Source organism: Epinephelus fuscoguttatus, linkage group LG2, assembly GCF_011397635.1.
Source record: "Epinephelus fuscoguttatus linkage group LG2, E.fuscoguttatus.final_Chr_v1".
NCBI lineage: Eukaryota > Metazoa > Chordata > Actinopteri > Perciformes > Serranidae > Epinephelus > Epinephelus fuscoguttatus.
The window spans coordinates 42,266,171-42,288,284 of NC_064753.1; the positions used below are offsets into that span (position 1 = coordinate 42,266,171).

The following is a 22,114-nucleotide window of genomic DNA, read 5'->3' on the forward strand; positions in this document are numbered from 1 at the left end:
TGTGCATAAACACAACCACAACACTGTCACAACAGAAAAGTAAAGTTGCGGCACAACTGCTACGTATGAAACATACACATGTAACATATCTGTGGTTTACAGAAAGGTACAATGCCAACATTTATTCTGATGATTTGGTTATACATCAGCTAACATTAATCATCATAAGCTACTGATTGTACCAGTCCACGAGTCTATATATCGTCTTATTGCGTGATATGGCATAAATACTGATCAAAGTCTCGTTGTATTGATATGTTCTAGAGAAAAAAACAACAATATTCATCCCTACAACTTTGTCGCATCATTTGAAATGTTTTCTAGGAGATTTAAAAATATTAATATATTGTGTATTAAGATATGGCTGAAAAACATTGTGATATAACTTTGAGGATATATCACCCAGCCCTACAATCAGTGAGGTACTTTTTTTGCCATCAGAGAAGCTGAACATCCAAGAGGCTCAAATCTACAAAATAAAGATCAGAAATAAAGAGGGCAGAGCAGACAGTAAACAATATACACCTGGAACAAAAGAATCCAAGTGGTTAGATTGAGCGCCATTTTTTTTTAAAGCAACAGTGGTAAACAGCAAATAGTATGGGGTACCGTCTGTAAAGTGACTCACTCTGAAATTAACAGCAACATTTTGCCACATTTAGCTTAAAAAAGAGGTTTGAATTTTTCAAAGTCACTTTTTACCACATTTAGAGCAATATTTGAAATATGTTAAATATAATGTCACAGTTAAATCTAAATGTTGAATGTTAAATCTAAATGTAAAAATGTAAATGTTAAATCTTGAGTTTATATTTAACATTTATATTTATATTTAACATTTAGATTTATATTTAACATTTATATTTAACATTTAATATTTAGATTTAACATTAGATTTAACATTTAATATTTAGATTTAACATTTAGATTTAACATTTAATATTTAGATTTAACATTTAGATTAAACATTTAATATTTAGATTTAACATTTAATATTTAGATTTAACATTTAGATTAAACATTTAATATTTAGATTTAGATTTAACATTTAGATTTAGATTTAACATTTAGATTGAACTGTGATATTATATTTAACATATTTCAAATATTGCTATAAATGTGGTAAAAGGTTTTTTTTAAATGTAGTTTGAAGCTAAATGTGGCAAACTGTTGCAGTTAATTTCAGAGTGAGCCACTTCATAGATGGCACCCCACAGAATAAGACTGATCAAGATAAGCAGGTGAAAGTTTCCTTTAACAGGTCTTGTGACTGTAAATTGATCAAATCAGTCAAATCAGGAAATTCAGTCCAATGGAGAAGAAGCAAACAGCCACAGGTCACGTTCAAGCTGCTCCTCTCAAACACATCCTCACAGGCAAGTCTACAGAGCCTCCTTCATTACATTTCCACTCAATGAACTACGTCACTCAGAGGCCATGAATTCATTAAATATGAATGAGTTGTTTGCACTTTTGTTTGCTTTGCCCACATAAAATATGAATGGCTAAAGTGAACGACATGCCTGTTTGAGAGCATGTGGAGGCATGCAGTGTGTCTGCTCTAATATTAATTAACAGTGTGTTGTTTCGAACCTGAAAGACAACAACGAAGGCGAGACGAGCAGATAGAACGGCCCAGAACTCCTTAGAGAGTTCATATGGTGTGTTGGACGAGGGAGGCTCTCTGTAGTCCTTATATCTGGAGATAGAAAGACGAGATTTATTCAATTTTATGCTTTACAGTTTGACAGATGTCCATTTTTAAAGTGCTCTACATTAAAATAATCAGTAACACATGATGACACTGTACGACAGTAGATGAAATATGGTTGTATTAGAGAGATAAATATAAATATATCAGCAGACATATCACGTGCACCTGGCTGTGAAGTGAAATCTTACCTGCAGACATCCACCTTGTAGCCCAGGTGGAACGGCTGGAGAGGGGCCGTGCCCGGCTGAAAGTCACTGACGTTGAAGTAAGACAGGGTGTGATTGACGAAGCCGTGCATGGAGCCGTCAGGGCTGTACATGTACTGGTAGACGAGCCGTGGGATGAAGTCCGAGGTGAAGGAGATGACAAAGGCCTGGAGGAGAGAGAAGTGCGTATCTGCTGAATGTCATCATGCAATCAAATGAACAGCTTCGACTATGACTCCTTCCTGGTTGCTCGATTTACAGGAAAAAGAACTCCATAGAGGCGACACAATTTTTACAGGCAACATTTACATTTTCATTTCTTGAGACATGTTTTCGAAGTACAATTAAACAGTGACTGTAAAGATACGAGACTTACATTAACGATGACTGCTACCTTGCTGAGGCCTCTCAAGAGGTTGTACCAGATACCTGCAGAAAGACAGAGACACAGTCAGCTACCAGGGTTTCAATCAGACCCAAGAGTGAGCTTGTATTAATGATTTTCATGGGGAGAGATTGGTGAAGTTCCAGAGGGAGTGGGCGGCTCTGAAAAGGCTCTGTAGCCTGAGGTCCTGGCCCTGAGTGGTAGCAGGTCGGTGAGGTAGGAGGGCTTTGTGAGCGAGGAGGAGAACCCAGAGGGCTCTGGAGGATGGGTGACGTGATCCAAGAGCGGGAATAGGTGAGCAATCGAGCAGTAGAGTTCTGAGTTTATTTAGGACTCTGGATGATGGACCATACAGAATGCTGTAGCAGCAGTCAGTCCATGATGGCATGGATCAGAGTTTTGGCGAGATATGCTGGAGACGTGCTGTGTTTTTAGGCGTAAAAAGGCAGCTCTGGTTATTTGATTTGACTTCGAAGTACCGTATGCCCCAGCACGTACATCCTTAAGCAGAGGCTGAGCTGGAAGCGAAAGAGGACAGAGTGTTTGCAGTCTGGGCCCTGACGCTCTGGAACAATCTGCCCGACGATATCAGGTTGGCTGAGTCAGCTTTGTTTTTTAAATATGTTCTTAAAACATACTTTTATCAGAGAGTCTTTCCTGATTTGCCTTGACTTTGAATTTCCTTTGAACTTCCTTTCTTTCCTCAGTTTTTATGAACCAAATTGTTTTTTATTTAATCTGTATATTTCATAACCTGTTAGTCTTGCTTGCCACCACTAGATGGCACAAGCACATCTGTAGAGAGACTGTGCTGTACTGTAGGAATGTTGGTTAACCATTAACTGCCCTTTAATATTACTGCTGACCAGTAATCCTTATGATAATTGCTGTATCATAGGCAACTGGACTTGCTTGAGTTTCTTGAAGACATTTCACCTCTCATCCTCATTAGAAGTCTCTTGGATGAGAGGCGAAATGTCTTCAAGAATCTTCACAGAGCTGCTGACCAGTACCACAGGTTCTCACGCTGATTCCCTGTGGACACTCTGGTCTGACCACAGCACACATGTGTGAGCCTTGGTGCCTGCACCTCCCCTCTAAAACTAAAGCAGATAATGCATTTGCTGAGCCGAGAGTCTAGAACAACTTTTCTGCAGACATGAGGATCGTTGTGTCAGTAACTTCCTTTAAATCTCTGCTTTACAAACTCATTTATTTTCTAAACTCTCTGTGATGTACCGATCAATTTTTCTCAGTCAGTGATTGTTTGTTGATTGTGAAGCACTTAGTCACTTTGCTCTGAAAGTGCTACACAAATAAAGGCTGTAATTAGTGTTATGATTTAAAAGGCATCAGAAGTCTGGTGCATTTAAGGACACTCTGCGTTCAGAGTCATGATGTTGGCACCCTCAGTTCAAGTCTGAACAAGCAGTATTTACATGCCTGTATGTATGTCGAAACCTGTCTGAGGTAGATTAGTCTATAATACAGAGAGTCCACGCAGAGTGAGGTGAAGACCAGTTTGAACATAGAACTAACTGTATATCATTTCTCCTTCTTGTTTGGGCTTTTCTCCTGGATTTTTTCACCCTTATGAAGTCGATGTAGCTGAAATCATCCAGGGGAGTTAACACCTACCGATGTCTTTGGCTTTGCATGCGATCGGCCTGCGCAGCTCCATGACAAACTTCTTGGCATCCAGGCGAATCTCGATGATGTTATTCAGGAGAGCAAAGAGCGGAGCCAGAGGAAAGGAGGCCACGAAAAGAGTCACCATCCCAAACTGGATGACTAAAGACACAGACGAGAAATTAGCAGAAGTTAGTGGATGTGCACATGCTTTGCTTTTAAAAGGGAAACTGGGTGAAATGTATGAGGCCAAAAGGCTGTTTGAATGCTCCACTGCTGTGAACATGTAAAATAACTGAAAAATCTGCTTAATTTCTGCTGTGCACATGTTCAGATGAGTATCTCTGAAGAGTTATAGTTTTCCTGATGGAAAAGATGGAGCTACTGTGCAGCTGGGCTGATGAGATATGCAGGTTGGAGCTCTGAGAGCTGCAGCCGAGGTGGAAATCTCAGGTAAACTAAAGCTGCATTCATTTCTCTGGTCACTCAGGAGCAGCACAACACACTAAAAACACACATTTTATCACCATTTAAAGGAATCAGTTGCCCACTGACACATCCAGCTGACACAGAGCAACATTAATATTCCTTTGGAGTCGTGTTTCTGGAACGATGATGAGAAATCTCCAGCAGCCAGATATTTCCATGCTTGTCATAATGATACAGTTTCATGAGGTTGTTGAGGCTCTCCCTTGGAGAGGCAATCAAGAAAAAAATAGTGACTACAGAGAGAGTGATGTTGAATTTGTTATCTTGGAACATTGAAGTAATAACGTTGAAGAATTTAATTTAAATAATGCCTGTTATAAGTCAATACGTAGCGCTAAATGGGTAGCACAATGGTGACTAACCCTATGGCTGCCTGATGAAAGCCGCTGCATTTGCATTATTACCAAATGGCTTTCTCTGGCAACATTCATTCATTCATTCATTTTCCATAACCGCTTACCCTGTCAGGGGTTGCATGGGGGCTGGAGCCTATCCCAGCTGACGCTGGCCAGACCAACACAAGGCTGACACATAGAGACGCTCACACTCACATTCACACCTATGGACAATCTAGAGTCACCAGTTAACCAGCATGTCTTTGGACTGTGGGAGGAAGCTGGAGCACCTGGAAAAAACCCACACTGACACAGGGAGAACATACAGACTCCAGGCCCTGTCACTCCGGGGTTCAACCCCCCCCCCATCCCGGGTACGAACCAGGAACCCTCTTGCTGTGAGGCAACAATATTAACCACTCCACCACCTTGCCAGTCTGTGGCAACATGTCCAGGGAAGACCACAAGTGGTGCAGTTATACCCTTCTCCCACCGTGATAAGCACATATATGCTCCTGACCTTATACTTCATTCTACTTAACTTAGACGGTTTGTCCTTGTTTGTGGACACTTTTTTGTGCAATCTAGTGGTAGTAAGAACGCAATACACTAATCCATGTAAAAACAAGATGGCAGCCATCTCTGCCAAGTCAATCTGCAGCCGATCCTGAGACAAAAGTGGACAAGGTCCAAAACCTGATCACATTTTATGGTCGGAACTTGTTTGTTTTTTGAGATTGGGACTTTATTACTGTTGACAATGTTTAGTTTTTTTCTACTTATTGGGTCCTACTGATCCCAAATAGCTAGGAAAAATGCATACGAAACAAAGGTTTGGCTCTCAGGAGGATTTGCCAGTTTTTCACATGCGTGAAAACCTGTTAAAAATAGGCGATAGATGCTGTATGCCTTTTCTTTTCTTTTTCTGGTGTGTCGTGTTTGATGTCACAAACCCCTCTGGAAACAAGTTTAGTAAAAATGTGAAATGTGAAAATGTTAGAGTAGAGGTGGGTTGTTACAGTAGTAGTTGCAGAAAAAGAAAAAAAAAACCCTATTAGGAGCTGTGCCTTGCCAAAATAAATCAAGACCTATATGACTGGACCATGTGGGAATTCAATTTCAAAGGACAGGCACAGGAAGAGGCCACGCTCAGCAGTCGGACAGGAGTCAGGAGTCAGGCTACATTGTTTTATGTAGCTAACATGTACTTGGTTTTCACAGTTTGCACGTTGAGCCGTCTGCAGAGTTGGTGCTAAATGTCTGTGGGTTTGTCACTATGAGTCCTTTCACGAATCCTTTCACTTCACACGCAGACATTTGATCCACTTCCAGCTTATATCCAGTGACAGTGCCTAATAATATCCATGACATTTTCAAATACTGTATTTACGTGATCATTTTGTGTTTACGACTGAAATAATGCAGAAGACAGTCAATCCATACTCATTAGTTTGAACGGTTGAATGATCGATATGTTCATATACTATAAATCACACAGGCACAGAACAGTTTGTCACACCTGTCTGACCCCGAATTACTACAATCAATGCTGAGCCATTTGAGAAGTGATTTGTATTGCTCTGTTTAGACAAGAGGGCGGAGTCAGGGCTTATTGAACCTGTCATTCATTTTTGTGGCTGGGACACCTTATACACTCTACATCTGTCTTGATCCAAGGTTTTTAGTTTTTACTCTTATCTCTAGGATTTTGTTTGTCAGATTTTCTGTTTGTATTCTACCTTGTTTCATGTTTGTTCATGTTCAAGCTGTTTCCTGTTGTATTTTGTAGATTCACTCCTTCGTTAATCCGTTTATTTCCTGTCTTTGTGGGTTTTCCTGCTGTGGTCTTTGGGCCTTTCACTCCCACTTAGTCTCTGAGTGTCGCTCCATTTGTGGTCACCTTCACAGCTGAGCGGTAGGGGATAAATACAGGCAAGATGTGGGACAACCTTCTCTCTATTTGATGGAGAGAGGAACTGTCGTAACCATGAAGAGGAATAAAACTCAATCCAAATTTATGTTTTTCATAATAAAGAAAAATAAAAATTTCTCCCATTCTTTATTCTTCATATGTACTTGTAGAACTTGTATTTAATCTGTATGTGCAGGCTCACTGTCGGAGGGTTTTATAACTCACTTCCACTCATAGCTTGTTGGTTTAGGGTTGGCGCTCGATGTGGGGGACCCAGTGAGAGTGGGTAGGGAGAGGGTGTTGGGGGTAGTTTGGGCAAGGCCCTTTGTCAGCTCCGCCCTGATTAGTTTCACTCACCTGTTCTTAGTTCTCCTTCAGTTAGTGCCATTCCCTCGTTTACCCAGCTACACACTGTGTTAGCCTCTTTGGTCCTTCCCTGCTCCTGATTTTTTCCTCATCAGCTCCCTCCCTGTTCTTCTGCCTCATCAGTTTATTCCCCTAACCTAAGCATCTCTGCCCTTCTTCTACACTTCATCCCCTCATCATCTGTATAAAAGCCCTGATTTTCAGTTAGTTCAGTCTTTGTTGGAGCCTTGATTTGGTTGCGTGATGTTCATTTGCTGGTTCCTGGAATAAAGAGTGATCTTTCTGAGCTCCTGTGGTCTGCTGTCTCCTGTGTTTGTGTCCACCTTCTCTACACCACATCTTGTGCAATGCTCAGTGTGCACTGAATCTGTGCAGCGGTTGGATTTACACTGTCCATCAGAGGGTTAGTTATGCAAGACTGGTCACAGCTAAAGATGGAATCCAGCTACTGAAGCAACCTTTCTTCTTAATGATATTGATCAAGGACATGAAGAAATAAGAGGGTTGAGCTTGATGAAGCATTAACCCTCCCACAATAGTGCTGGGATAAGCCTCCCCCAGTTTTGTTCTATAGATCTCCTTCCCTTGTGAGCTCAACTGCTTAATAACATAGATCCAAAAAGAGTAATTACACGACCGCAACAGTCACAAGCTCCGAGCAGCTAAATTAAAGAAGGCACTTTAATCTGCTTAGCTTTAATAAACACACATGTAGAAAAATCTGTGGTGCACATGAAGATCTATCTAAGGTTTCCACACCACCGATTGATAATCTGCGAGCTGTGAAATTGGGTTTTAATTTAATTAGAGGTCACCACAGTGTACCTCAACATGGACATTAGTTTGCATTTCAGCTCTCAAGGATATGTGTGCTATCTAACAAATAGTGCTGAAAGGAGCTGACATTTGCGATGTCAAGCAAAGGTCCGGCACGATGCAGGAGCAACTTGACACAGGAGTGTGTTTGTTGGTACAGAGAAACTGAGCATTAAGATAATTGTTTCAAAGTGCTCGAAGCCATTATGCTTATTAATTTTGACCTCAACATGAGATGCTCTGCAAAGGTCAGGGTGTTAAAGAGGTTGATATTAACACAGAGCGCGAGCACTTCTTCGGGATCTATTTTGGAATCTGAACAGAAGACACCAGTCTGACACAACAGACGAGGATCAGGACCTTTGCTGTTAGTAATCACCAGGCAAGCTGGAAAATGCATTACTGAGGAGAACAAGCAGCATCAATAAGGATAAAACACAGACGTGGTTATATTAAATGTTCAGCACATGATTAAATCACTAAAGCCAAAAGTCTGAATGACGTTCAATAACCTGTGCAGACCAAATAAAACACAACAGAGCAGCAGTGTGTATGTTAGCACAACCTGTTCTCATTCGGCAGTTTGATCAGTGGCCGTCAGCATCTGATTCCAATGCACAAGGCGTCTTTAAAGATGTACTGGCCTTTCAACTAGTGAGATGGATCGGTAGTTTGGTGCTGAGCCGGGCCATTGTGGTGAAGAGGGAGCTGAGCCAGAAGGCAAAGCTTTCGATTTACTGGTCCATCTACGCCCCAACCCTCACCTATGGTCATGAGCTCTGGGTAGTGACCGAAAGAATGAGATTGCGAATACAAGTGACCGAAATGAGGTGGATGGGCTCAGTCTTAGAGATAGGGTCAGGAAAGCCGACATCCGGAGGGAGCTCGGAGTAGAGCCGCTGCTCCTTCATGTCAAAAGGGGTCAGTTGAGGTGGTTCAGGCATCTTATCAGGATGCCTCCCAGGCACCTCCCGTTAGAGGTGTTACAGGCATGTCCCACAGGTGGGAGGCCCTGGGGCAGACCCAGAACACGCTGCAGGGATTACATATCTCATCTGGCCTGGGAACGCCACAGGATACCCCAGATCACACCAAAGTGTATCATGAAAGTCGACTGTTCAACTTGAAGCATTCTCAGTCGACTGAAGGTACTCTGACTAATGATTTGAATCTCCGACGTTCAAGGGGACGCCCGAGTAACAAGTGGACATTGACGTGCCAGGAAAACTAGTGCGTGAGGGTTACCTAAAGGATCATAGTTTGAAGCGTGAGACCACTGACCAAGCTGCTGTATTTGAGGAACTGAGTGAGAATGTGTTGGTTGTGTACGTTAAAGCATTTGTTTACAGCTGCGTCATGTTTAGACTCACTCATCTCCATGTACTCGGGGCTGAGGCCAACAAAAGGACCCAGGATGTGGTCTTTCTCGTGGGGTAGCAGGGTTTTGTTCAGCGCCTCCTCTTGCTTTGAGTCCAAAGTCGACTTCCTCCTCCGGAGCAGTTTCTTCAGCTTCCTGTAAACACCAACAGCCGAGGATGGAAATAAAACATTTAGACTTTTCACTGGGGCCTAATGTTTGCTGGTAGAGTCCAGATTTCGCCTTAGTCATTAGTTCAAGGTCCACACAGTTTAAAATATTCATCGTCATACTTGCGTTTAGCCATGTTGTTGAGCCAGTTTGCTGTCTCTGTTAAGCAGCTATCTGTTAGTCGCTCACGCTACAGCAGGAAAAAGCACTTCAAAATAAAAGCTCTGTGCTGGATATTCACTGTACTTCAAAATAAAGTATATTTTCTAGAAACTTGACACATTCATGAGTCACTTGCAGTCCATTCAGAATGGACCAGTTGGGAACACTGCTCTAATTGACCTCAGTCCAGCTAGCTAAAATGAATGCAGTCTAATAAATCAGTCTTGCAAGAAATCCTCTCTTATGAAGGTTTGGGGGCTTTTAGAGCTGTTGAACTGTACTGCATTATATGGATAACTGTTTCTGTTATTTAGCCTACCCTATCTGATATGAATGGGGTGGACAAAATAATAAAAACACCTCTCTGTTTAAGTCAATATAGTACAACTCATTTTTGGATATCAATCATTTGGATATCTGTAATTGTTGGACTCATATTAGGTATATTAATTATATCTGTGCCACTGTATAGAACTGTGCTTTTGATGGATGATGTGATAAAGAGGAAGAACCAAACATACAGTACAATAAACTGAGGAACTTCCATTACAGTATACTGAAAGGACAAAGCAAGACAGAGAAAATTGCAGGCTGACAGAGTTCATCAAGGTGTTGTCTAGTTCGCAGGTAAGTGTGTCTGAAAACCAGACAGTCATTTAAATGATTCCTCTCAGGCGCAAGAACAACTGAGTGGGTGTGCATAATTTGTTCTGTGGCTCACCGAACCCACGTATTGTGATCTACGCTGAACTGTTGTTCAGCTTGTGTTCTGTGTGTTACACGGTGTACGTTCTGCACTCACGGTATGCCAACCTCAAACAGGTTGTTCTGGATGAGCTGCTTGCCCAGCATGGTGATACACAACTGGATGCACAGCTCCATGAGGCAGCCAGCATGGGCACACTGGAGAGAGAGAAGTTAACAAGTGTAAGAAAGTGACAGGAATCAAACCGAGGCAGAAGAGCATGGAGGGAGGGAGGGAGGGAGGGAGGGGGTGAAGGGGTGACGAGTTGACAGTGGGATGTGGAAAGTGCAAGCAAGAAAAACAGACCACTGTGACTTTATGTAAGAATACACAGGCAAAAGCTACATGCCTACTAGAAATAAAATTGTACAAAAAAATATTTAAAGGTGCAGTGTGTGGGATTTCAAGGGGATATATTGGCAGAAATGTAAAATAATGACTCATTACCTGAGAATGAGCCGTTTATATCTACACAGGGAGCGGGTCTTCATTTACAGAGATGGTCATCATGTTGCACTGCCATGTTTCTCCAGTAGAACAGACAAACCAAACACTAGCTCTAGATAGGGCCATTCAAGTTTTCACATTGGCCACCATAGTTAGGAACCCCTCCAGGCGAAACATTGATTTTTTTTTTAGATGTGACGCTGCTTTATTCAGTGTTTTTATTGCTTTAAATCACCTGGAGTCTCATTTAAAAAACAATGCGTAGGGTCCATACTAAAGATGTACGTATGGACAATAGCCAAAAATGGTGTGCGCCCGAAAATATTTGACAATTTCTACGATCAGGCCTCCACCTCACCATCTGTATCACCAATTTCCTGTTTCCAAAATGTTCATAAGCATGGGTCAAAGTTTCTCCCATCAAATCTGTTTTTATAGATCACAACTTTTGTGTGGGAAGTGGCATACGCCTCTTTCAGGCCTCGTTTTGTGCGTATGCAATGTTTTTAAATGAGATCCCTGGTCTGTTTGTTTTCTGTGGACAATGTGGCTACAGGTAAAAACCTCCTGATCATGCGGATCTTAAGTTATCAGAGAAAAAAGATGAGCACAGATTAGCAGGTGCTAGGCTAACGGCTCACCTCGACATGCATTGCAAACACTAGCCCTTTTTAAACAGGAATTGTGTAAATTTGCAGGAAAGACAAATCAGTCTTTTTTCAGCATTGGCAGTATAAAAACAAAATCAGGGAGTGCAGCAAAATGTCGCCTGCCTACTTTTGTTTATACAGAATGCACCTTTTTCGGGGCAATGGGGGGCGTGAGCAAGTAACAAAAGGTGTAGCTCAGCGTGTGACATAAACAGTGACGTTGGAGGGAAGCCGCGGCTGGTCAGTCCTTCGGCAATTTTCTCGTAAGTCAGCCCGTTCTTCACCGTTCCCGTCATTCGATGGTTAATGGCCTCTTCGTTTGCGAGGGCAAGGATGGCGTGCAATTCCTTGTCTCCCCAGTTGCTCATCTTTACAGTGTCTGTCAGGTTTGTGTTTCCCTCTTGCTACTAGCTGCTCGCTAATTCCTGCTATCAGCTGTTTCCTGTTTATCCACCGCCAGTGGGTCGCACGTGCGGCGTCATCAGCAGCTCCTCCCACAAGTCATCAACAGCCCCTCCCGTGGCGGAAGGGCACCTCGTTCTTTTTAAACCAAAAAGGTTCCTCCAATATGTCTACCCTACGAGGCGGAAAATTGGGCACCTCGGATCAACTCGCCAATCAGGCTCTGTGTGTCTAAAAGCTCGCAGCTTGCCAACAAAACAGCCCAACATTCACGGAAAATCTGGCAGCGTAAAACGGGCTATTGATTTACAGTGCCGTGCACATTTTGTGGGGCAGGTGCTCAAATGGAAAAAAGGGCATCCCTTCCTCAAAAAAAAAATGCATGCAGATTTCTTTTAGTTTGCTGCAAAGCGTGCCCTGCCAGGAGGTTTCTATGTGTCTGCTGGCACCAGAAAAGCTCTTGAGACTTAAGTACATTCAAGCACAGAAATGAGCAGCGGAAATGTCTGTCTGAGGTGTCTCAAGATCTGTACTACGTCATCATCAAACATCCAGCAGCTGCTACACATACACCTTTGACATTTATAATTTATTTTTATCAGGCAACAACAAACAGTGCCACACTGTGTAGACTTCAGTGGTCTATACAATAAATAACCATTTACGGTCAACAAATCTTTACACAAAATTAAAAAAACCACTGTTCTATGAATAAATAAAAATAATCCACAAACCAATCTACCCTACAAACTACAAATAGGCCTGTGTTTAATTACAGCAATCAGGCTAAAAGTGTGTTCTGCCCTCCTCTTCTCACTTTATTCTCCTCTTCTCTCCTTTAAAAATAGTCACACACTAGTTGTTATAATTATCTAGACGTGGATGCTGCTCTGCAGGGCGCTCAATTTGTTTTCGTTAACTGGGGTGGCTCTGACGGGGGAGGTTAAAGAGGGAGGGGCAGGGACATACAACACATTTTTAATTGAGAATGGATGCCATGAGTCAAATTTAAAACCGAAAAGATGTAAAATGATGAAAAGAAACCGAGAAAAAAAAAAAAAACGTCTTGCAAAAGAGCTCTTATTTAGTCAGAGGGCAAAAGGGCAGGTGCTTGAGCATCACCTGGGGTCTATCTGTGCACGTGCCTGCTGATTTATAATGTCAAACTGCTTAATTCAGTGTTTCCACCTTTCAATTTGCAATCCTTACTGCTAGAAATCTTCTGAAATCTTACACACTGTCTTATTAATCAAATTGTGCACTGAAAAAGTGAAATTAAAAGATCCTTTAACGATGGAATTGCACTCTGATGTGTGTGCTCCCAAACTCAGCTGACAAACAGTCTGCTGAGTCACTTCTTGCATCCTGGGCAGATCAGATATCCTCTGCCTCGTAAAGCTAAGTGCAAATGCATCTCAGAAGCATTCAAGACAGCTTGTGGTGTGGTGTACAGACATTGACCTCCTCCTCCTCAACATCACCAAGATGAAGCAGCTCATCTTTGACACCAGGCGCTGCAATAAATTCACCACACCCCGTTGCCTCACCTCCATCAACGGCCAATCAGTGGATATGGTGGAGAGCTTTAAGTACCTCTTCATCATCCTGGACAATACACTGAGCTTTGCTCACCACACCGCAGACATCCGTAAACACTGCCAACTAAATATCAATGCCAACTGCAAACTAAGGGCTCTCACAGTCAAACCCCACCTCCTGCTCCCTCTGTATCAAAACATTATTGAACCCATCCTCCTGCACTTCTCTATCTGCTGTCACCATGCTCACCCTCGCTGATAGAAACAAGCTCCTGAAATTCGATATATCTTCTAAATAACTGGCCTCCCCAGCCCTTAATGACACTGTCACCCAGCCCCTGCTTCATCCTCCTCCCCTCTCCACATACACCTTTCTGCTGTCACTCACTACATGACCAAATGTGTATTAATCCACTGCTGAAAATAGTCCCAAACAACTGCACTATTTCTTCCTATCCGAGTAATGTTTGTTAAAAACTGCAGTATTATACGGTAGCACAATATATTTTTAACATTTATGTCATGAGTAGGAAGCAGTGGGCTGAGTGCCACAGACAGGAAAGTGGGAAACTATTGAGAAACAGACTAACGCAGCTAAAAATGATAAAATAACAGCCTTAACCTTGAAGTGGCACTCTGTTTAGTGTGAATTACCTCTTCCATTCTGTACGATCCAACGACGTACAAGTAGTTTCCAGGCCGTCCAACGAGCCTGTGAAGCAAACACAAGCATCACATGTTGTATGTGAGACGAGGAAATCAGTTTACTATATCATCATGTACACATACTCATGGTACAGTGTTTTAGATAAACGTGTCGACCAAATGGCAGCAGTTGATGCAGGTATTTGAAGTATTGATGACCCACAGAAGTTTGATTTAACATAAAAATGTACAAAAAAAGAGAAACAGGAAGTCATTGTTTTACCTGCCCCTGAAAAAGGCCAAATAGACGATGGGTGTGAAAGCATTGACAAACTTCAGGATGAAGGTTTTGAAGATGAGGCGCTCCTCGAAGCTCTTCTCTGTCTTTGGAACCTCTGAGAAACAAAGCAAAACAATGCATGACTTCACTGATTCACATACACTTTCCCATCCAGTTCATCCAGTAGCATTAATACCTTTAATTAAAGACTTTATATATCTTATTCATTATCTGTAACCGCTTATCCTGTTGAGGGTCGTGGACGGGGCTGGAGCCTATCCCAGCTGACATTGGGTGAGAGGCAGGGTACACCCTGGACAGGTCACCAGACTATCACAGGGCTGACACACAGAGACAGACAACCATTCACACTCACATTCACACCTATGGACAATTTAGAGTCACCAATTAACCTGCATGTCTTTGGACTGTGGGAGGAAGCTGGAGCACCTGGAGAAAACCCACACTGACACGGGGAGAACATGCAAACTCTGCACAGAAGGGCTCCTTCACCCTGGGTTCGAACCAGGAACCCTCTTGCTGTGACTGACTTTGCAGTGTTATACAGCTTTAATATGTTTTGTAAAAGACTGCTGCAACTTTCAGTAAACTGAAAATAGTGTCACGGTTTGATGTCCGGCTGTAATCCCCTGCATGAGTCATTTATGTGTTTTTATTTTCATTTCTATTACTTAATTGCATCCTATTTACAAGTGCCACTAACAACAACAAATGTGTCTCCTGGTGAGGTACAGAGTGTGTGTACTATCTCTTTTCATTTTGTAATAACACCATTAAAATGTTAAACTGTGTCATTACAAAACGCAGCATGACAGTCCAACAATTAGTGAAGAGTCTTAAATTCAGCAAACTGACAAAGTAATGTCAACAATATAATATTATTTCTGATTTGAACTGACACACTGGTCACACCAGACCAAGTAAGGCTGCAGCAGCAAAACCCCTGAGTGTAGTGAAATGGCCGACTGTGATTAATTTCTTATTATTTCAACTTCAACAAAGTTGTGCTTTAAATTGCCTCGGGTTATTTTTTATGCAGAGTGGTGTATTGAGGTAGCGTCCATTTCTTATGCAAACTGATAAATACTTAAAGATGCCTTCCAGACGTGTTTTGAAGGCATATAATATACTTTGAATAATGACTCGTGTCTGATTTGGTTTTTCCACAAAACTTTTCCAACAAAACTGAAACAAAAACAAAAAGAGTACATCTCCTTCTTCTCCCTAAATGAAGAAGAATCTATGAATATGAAAATACTTTTTGTTTCACTCAAACTTCTTTCTGTCATGCCCTGTTGCAGAAGCCGAAATAAGCGTACGCCCCACAATTTTTCGTTTTCACTTTTAATAATTGGGAACAAAGGGGCGCCCACAGCTCACTTTCTAGAGCAGGTGCCCCATGTACAAAGGCTGTGTACCTGCCACAGTTGCCACGGGTTCAATTCCAACCCACAGCCCTCTGCTGCATGGCATTCCCCCCTCTGTCCCCCACACAATAGCTGTCAAATAATAGCAAAAAGCCCCAAAAATATCTTTAACAAAAAAATAAAAACATTTGTTGATTTTTTCCCTGCATGAATCAAACTCATTCATCTTTGTTTGATTCCATGATTTCCCCCCAGTTGTCCACACCCCATCTGCAGTGGAAAAATGTAACGCAAACATTCCTGTAAGGTTTATACAAGACTGATTAGTTTCCAAAGAAGCTGTGATGTCACAAAATCCTGCTGGAACGTGTCATATGGATTGTTTTATCATGTTTATCTGTTCTATAGACACCACATCTATTGCATGTCTGTCCTGGGAGACAGATCCCTCTTCAGCTGTTCCTTCTTAGGGTTTCTACTAGGCGTGGGTGGTATCTAATTGTTTTTATATCCTCAAACCTTCCTGAAATTTCACTTTGGTATATGGTATGTGACGGTATGGGTGTGTGGTGCTGAAAAAAGTAATATTCCCAAAACTATTTTTCTTTATTAAACAGAGAAATACAACTTTACACCTTCTGAACTCTCGTTCCTCTCGGTCACTGAGCCTGGCCTTATTGCCTCACTAGGCTCGTTCAAGATGAGCCAGGCTTGCGCAGATTTGATCACAGGCGATCGCTGCACAATGCACACTGGTTAGTTTTGTGTCCGACTTCATCCCAACTTGTTCTGACATAACACAAAAGTGGATGGCGGTAATCTTGTGAGAGCACGGCGGCCGCAGTTTTCAGACCCTGGACATGATGGGAAACGCCTGGCTCTCACCTGATCTATTTTTTTCCTCTGAAAATATAAACCTTATAGTCAGACACAACATATTTAGCCTGTGTAGTTGAGGCAACAGGTCTGCTCTGCAGCAGCAAACTGATATGATCCTGATTTACATGAGAGTTCATGAAAAATGGAGGTTGAACCATGAATATAAATCACAGATCGCTTGTAAAATAAGTTAACAAATTAAAATTTACCATGATTAAAACAATTGGAGACTGAGAACAAACTGATATATGAGTCTGACAATATTTTAATAAATCAGCATCATATCAGGGGCGGCACGGTGGTCTGGTGGTTAGCACTCTCGCCTCACAGCAAGAGGGTTGCTGGTTCGATCCCGGGCGTGGGAGCCCTTCTGTGCGGAGTTTGCATGTTCTCCCCGTGTCAGCGTGGGTTTTCTCCGGGCACTCCGGCTTCCTCCCACAGTCCAAAGACATGCAGGTTAATTGGTGACTCTAAATTGTCCGTAGGTGTGAATGTGAGTGTGAATGGTTGTCTGTCTCTATGTGTCAGCCCTGTGATAGTCTGGCGACCTGTCCAGGGTGTACCACGCCTCTCACCCAATGTCAGCTGGGATAGGCTCCAGCCCCCCCGCGACCCTCAAGAGGATGAAGCGGTTAGAAGAAGATGAAGCATCATATCAGACAGGATGTGAGTGTTTATGTAACTTCCTGTACAGACTGAAGGCTGCTGGAAACTGTCTAGAAGTTGTCCAACTTCACCGCGGCTTTTTGTCAACGCCTGCTGCTGCAGCCGCCTGATCTCGTCTACTTTCCAGGCGAGGTGCAGTTCATCTCTAATGAGCCTAACAACTCACACTTACACACCACTCACCCAGCCTAGTTCCTACCATTATTTTCCCCACTAAGAGGGACAGAGGGACGTCATATGTTGTAAAGCCATCTGATGCAAATTGTGATTTGTGATACTGGTTTATGTAAATGAAATTAAACTGAAGTGAATTGAACATGCTCGTGTTAATCGGAGAAACTTTTCCTTCAGCAGAAGAATATGAAAACAATCTGCAAAAACAAAGATATGAGCTTTGTATCTTCACACAAAAAAATTTAATTAATTGCCATAACAAAATCTATAACTGATATCTAGTTAGTGGATCAATCATGCCTTTAGGGGGCAACAGTGACATGTGCCTTACCCAGTGTGGTGAGCCAGCGGGCGATGGCGGCGTAGATTTCATCTAAGATGATGATGACGATGAGGTTGATGATGGCGGCGGTGGTTTTGACGGTGGCTCTGATGTTGGACCGTGCTGCAGGGTAGGTGCTCATATGCAGCGCGGCCTTAATGCTAATCCGGTACAGGATGACCCCGAAGACGATGACAAACGTCAAAAGGATCTAAAAATAACGACAAGGGGCAGAAGAGCCACAAAGTGTCAGTGCAGGTGAGACATATTAAAAAGCCTATTGGTTGAACTCTGTACTTTAATATTGTCAGTTATACATTTACACCTTTACTCTCATATAGTGTATTTGAGTCTGTATTGTAGGTTATATAACAAAGTTAAAGTCCAGGATGTTGAAACTTGCCACACGTCTTTACAGGTGTTGTATACATTGAGAATAATAAGGGCAGCTGTTCTGACATGCATCGTTACCACAGCCTGTATTTACTAAACCGATGCATCTGTGTGCATAGCAACAACTTCTGCTGCACGACAGCCTCCTGCTGTCCAACCCACCCCCAACAAGTCCTGACAAATCTGCGTTTGGGTCAGGTTTGTTATGTAAAATTTTTGGCTTGCTTCAGATTCAGTTTTCGTTACTTTCAAATGTAATTTATTAAGAAATTGCTCTCTCTGTTTTTCTGCCTTTCTTCTCTGTGTATGTGTGTGTGTTCCAAGTTGGACCCGCAGTGGGCGGCTGGAAAAGAACGAGGCTGACCCACTGTATGTGTTGAATTTGCCTGGCAGGCGAACGGCCACGAATGAATGAAACAAAGCAAAGAGCTGCGAAAGGGAAAATTTTTTCCAGCAAATCAGGGATGTCTTCTTCTTTGTTGGAGGATTATGACACTGAGCGGACATTTTCAGCTCACAGCTGAGGCCTATAGTTTATCATGTTAAGATGCATCTGAGTGAGTGAGGGCACTGCTGCTGAACATGCGACTTCAAAGAATAAGGAATAACATATGTAACATTGGTTTGAATTATAATAGGGTTTTTTAATTTGTGGTCAAGTTTTAAAGATTTCACACGCAAAATGGCCAATTATATATGAATATCGCCGCTTGTTACGTTAAATTTGTCAACAAAAATTGGATTTTCTTGATTGCCATCATGGTGAACGAAGAATCCAAAAAAGGTGAACATTCTTCATGAATTAAAGTTCATGGGGACCGCATTCAACAACAGCAAAACTATCGTAAAACTGCAATTAAAAGCCTAATCCCAATTAAATGCCAAGTCCCTTTTACTAGCCGGGTGTGGCTACACATTTTGACAAAAGCCCTTTTCCACCGCAGGAACTTCTATCATTTACCTGGGATTTTGATAAATCTCAGTGCGTTTCCACCAAAATTACCCGAGGAAAAAAACTTTTCCTCAACTCCAAACTTTCCCTGAAAAAAGTACCTAGTAGGGAGATATGACTTTTCAGATTCCCTGGAATTCTTGAGGGGCAGGGCTGTGTGCTGAAGAACTCTGATTGGTGGAGCACACACTCACTTTCGTCCCAGTGTGGCTGCAAACTTTATTTCATTCCCACAACCTTCACTTCATTTGTGTTTTGATCATTTGGAAAATGGAGCCAAAGAAGAGAAGCTACAAGAAGTGGACGGACGACGAGATCCAGGCTCTTTTGAGCATATTTGTTGAGGAAGAAATTCAGCAGGACTTTGAATCGGTGACTCAAAACTGCCGAGTCTATGGAAGAATAGCCGACAAGCTGGCGGAGCTAAATATAGGGCACACGCAGAATCATCTACGTCATCAGTCTGATTTGAGTAAATTTTCCGGAACTTTGAGGTGCAGTGGAAACGCAAACCACACAGATTACCATGAATTCTTTTACCCAGGTGAATAAATTTCTGGAAATAAAAGTTCCTGGAAGTGTTGGTGGAAAAGGGGCCAAATATAGGCCTGTCTCAATTAGACGCCTGGTCTAGTTGTTAACCAGTTGATTTTAAAAAGGAGTGTTGTTCCTGTGGGCTACGGCAACACTAAACCCCTGAGCTTGCCTGAGAAGGACTAAATGCACAAAGCTGCTATTTTTAAATGTCCCATGGAGAGAGACTCTCACTGCAGCCTGTTCTATTTTTGTTCTGAAAATGTCGGCGTTCAGCCTTGCTCTGTGGACGATAAACGAGGTGCAGACTTCCATCTGTGTCACCGATAATGAGGAAATACAGTGAGTGCTGGACGGAGCAGTGAGTGACAACAACCCTGCCCACATTTGAGGATACTGTTTGTGGTGGAAACGCTAGGGTCTAGGTACCATGTCTGAAGGGTTACTGTTGGATCCAAAGGTACCATACTGAAAGTGTTTGGTGAGAACGGGGCTTTAGTTCACTTATGTGTCAGGCCAGCTTTGATTTTGTGGGTGAAGTATTCTTTTAGGGTCTGAGCTCAGACACAGGCTTGCACTGAGCACAATATTTACACATTTTCGAAGGGATAAACTTTACATTTGTGTGTTCTTTCACAGTGTGTTTAAGCACGTTATTTGAAAGCCAAAAAAAAAAACTGCATGAAAGTTTCCTCCTCTTCCTAGTTGAAAGAAAAGTTTGGAAAGAGAATGCTACTCTTTCTGTCTTATTGAATTAAAGGAGTTCAAAAATGTTATATATCGCTGTTTAAATGTCATACGTGTTAAAAATACAAAGGCTGACAATGTAACACCGCAGGGAGACTGTTGAGACTCACCATGAAGCTCATCATCACCACAGTAGTCAGGTAGGCTGGCAGTCTGTCATTACAGGTCACCTTCACCTTCTCAACCTATAAACACACACACACACACACACACACACACACAAACACACACAGGGTTATGTGAAGGACATCAAGTACACAGCATGTCTGGAACATTAACGTCCTCTCCAGCTGTTTGGACCTGTGTGTCATGTCTCTCTGTCAGTAGCAGCTCTTAATGCCGTGGGCACGCAGATGCACACACACAGACCATAAACATACACACACACTATGTGGCTGCAGTGGAGCACAGCTAATTCCACCCCGAGCCATCATGTCACATTCAAGCCTACTGAGAATTGGGTCAGAGAGCTCAAGCGACTGTGTGTGACTATGTGTGTGTGTGTGTGTGTGTGTGTTCTCTTGTGTATTCGATGAAAAGAAAGACGTGACCTTGGCACAAGACAGAAGGCAAAAGGCTAATACTCAAAATGAACATGCTCGACTCTGAACCTCGAGAACACGTCATGTGAAATGTGTCTGAGCTTTTTACTACGAACATGTTTCAGTGTTTCAGCACTTTCTCTTCAAAATGCTGATGAGGCTGACATTAGATTTTATTCCGACAGTAGTCAGTGATGTTGCGTATTTCCTGAAAGCTGTAAGCTGCTGATGCACAGTGTGTGTTTCTTAACTGTTACTGTGTGTGTGTTTGTGTATATATATATATATAGAGAGAGAGAGAGAGAGAGAGCATACTGTAAGAGCTGAGAGAATATCACAATGAAATATGTTAAAGAAGTAAAGCAGCTGTTATTTTAACTTGCTGGAATAATTCTGGAGGGTTGAGAAATCATTTATGAAACATACAAATAATCTTTTTCTTGGATAATCAAACGAAATAACCTGAAAACAAAGAATCCTGTTCTTTGTGGCTGAATAATTTACCACTATGGTGAATATGCATCCTGAAATAGGTCTAATAAGCCTGGGTAACACGAGGAACAGTTCCAAGATAAATGGATTATGAGAAAATTATTGGTTATTTACTGTGATGATTGAGCTGTTTCTTTTCTCTGCAAGTTCATTTCCAAAGTGCACTGAAATAAACTGAAACGAACGGCTGCCTAAAGTGAAACTGAAAGTGTAAAACTGATGGCATGCTTTAGAAAATGATGCAGTATTGTAAACTACAAATGCAGTCGCAGTCTTAAGGCAAATTTCTACATGATCAAAACCAGTACTGTGGAGTTTTACAGGCCCAGTGTGCAGTATTTAAGGGGATATATTGGCAGAAATGGAATATACTAGAATAAGTATGTTTTCTTTAGTGTATAATCACCTGAAAATAAGAGTCAATGTGTTTTTGCTACCTTAGAATGAGCTGCTTATATCTACATAGGAAATGGGTCCTTGTCTGCGGAGGTGTTTCAACAGCAGCCCAGAAAAGACAAACCAAACCAGTAAAGGTAGGGCTGTTCATGGTTTTGCCTCGGCTACTGTAGTTGCTTAAATCACCTAGAAGAGACCTCTGTGGATAATTCAGCTCACGGTAAAAACCTTTTGAACGTCTGGTTCTTAAAGAAAAAAGTTGAGCACGTATTAGCAGGTACTGGGCTAGCGACTGACTCCGACATGTCAAACATCATCAGAGAAACACTGTTATGTAATGTGAAACTATTTTATTCAGTGTTTTTTCTTGATTGATCTTT

General features: G+C 42.0%; 1 protein-coding gene across 2 annotated transcripts in view; it reads right to left on the reverse strand.

The window, feature by feature from the left end:
- The window catches only part of ano1a (anoctamin 1, calcium activated chloride channel a), a 118,943-nt gene that overhangs the window by 6,697 nt on the left and 90,132 nt on the right, over nucleotides 1-22,114 (reverse strand). For both annotated transcript variants that reach the window (XM_049595212.1, XM_049595211.1), the window contains exons 15-24: nucleotides 20,415-20,489; nucleotides 17,688-17,889; nucleotides 14,253-14,364; nucleotides 13,979-14,036; nucleotides 10,345-10,445; nucleotides 9,223-9,365; nucleotides 3,944-4,096; nucleotides 2,297-2,349; nucleotides 1,903-2,087; nucleotides 1,594-1,699 (exon numbers count right to left, since the gene is read on the reverse strand). In XM_049595212.1, coding sequence (XP_049451169.1) covers nucleotides 1,594-1,699; nucleotides 1,903-2,087; nucleotides 2,297-2,349; nucleotides 3,944-4,096; nucleotides 9,223-9,365; nucleotides 10,345-10,445; nucleotides 13,979-14,036; nucleotides 14,253-14,364; nucleotides 17,688-17,889; nucleotides 20,415-20,489 — 1,188 coding nt within the window. The remainder of the gene's footprint in view (nucleotides 1-1,593; nucleotides 1,700-1,902; nucleotides 2,088-2,296; nucleotides 2,350-3,943; nucleotides 4,097-9,222; nucleotides 9,366-10,344; nucleotides 10,446-13,978; nucleotides 14,037-14,252; nucleotides 14,365-17,687; nucleotides 17,890-20,414; nucleotides 20,490-22,114) is intronic.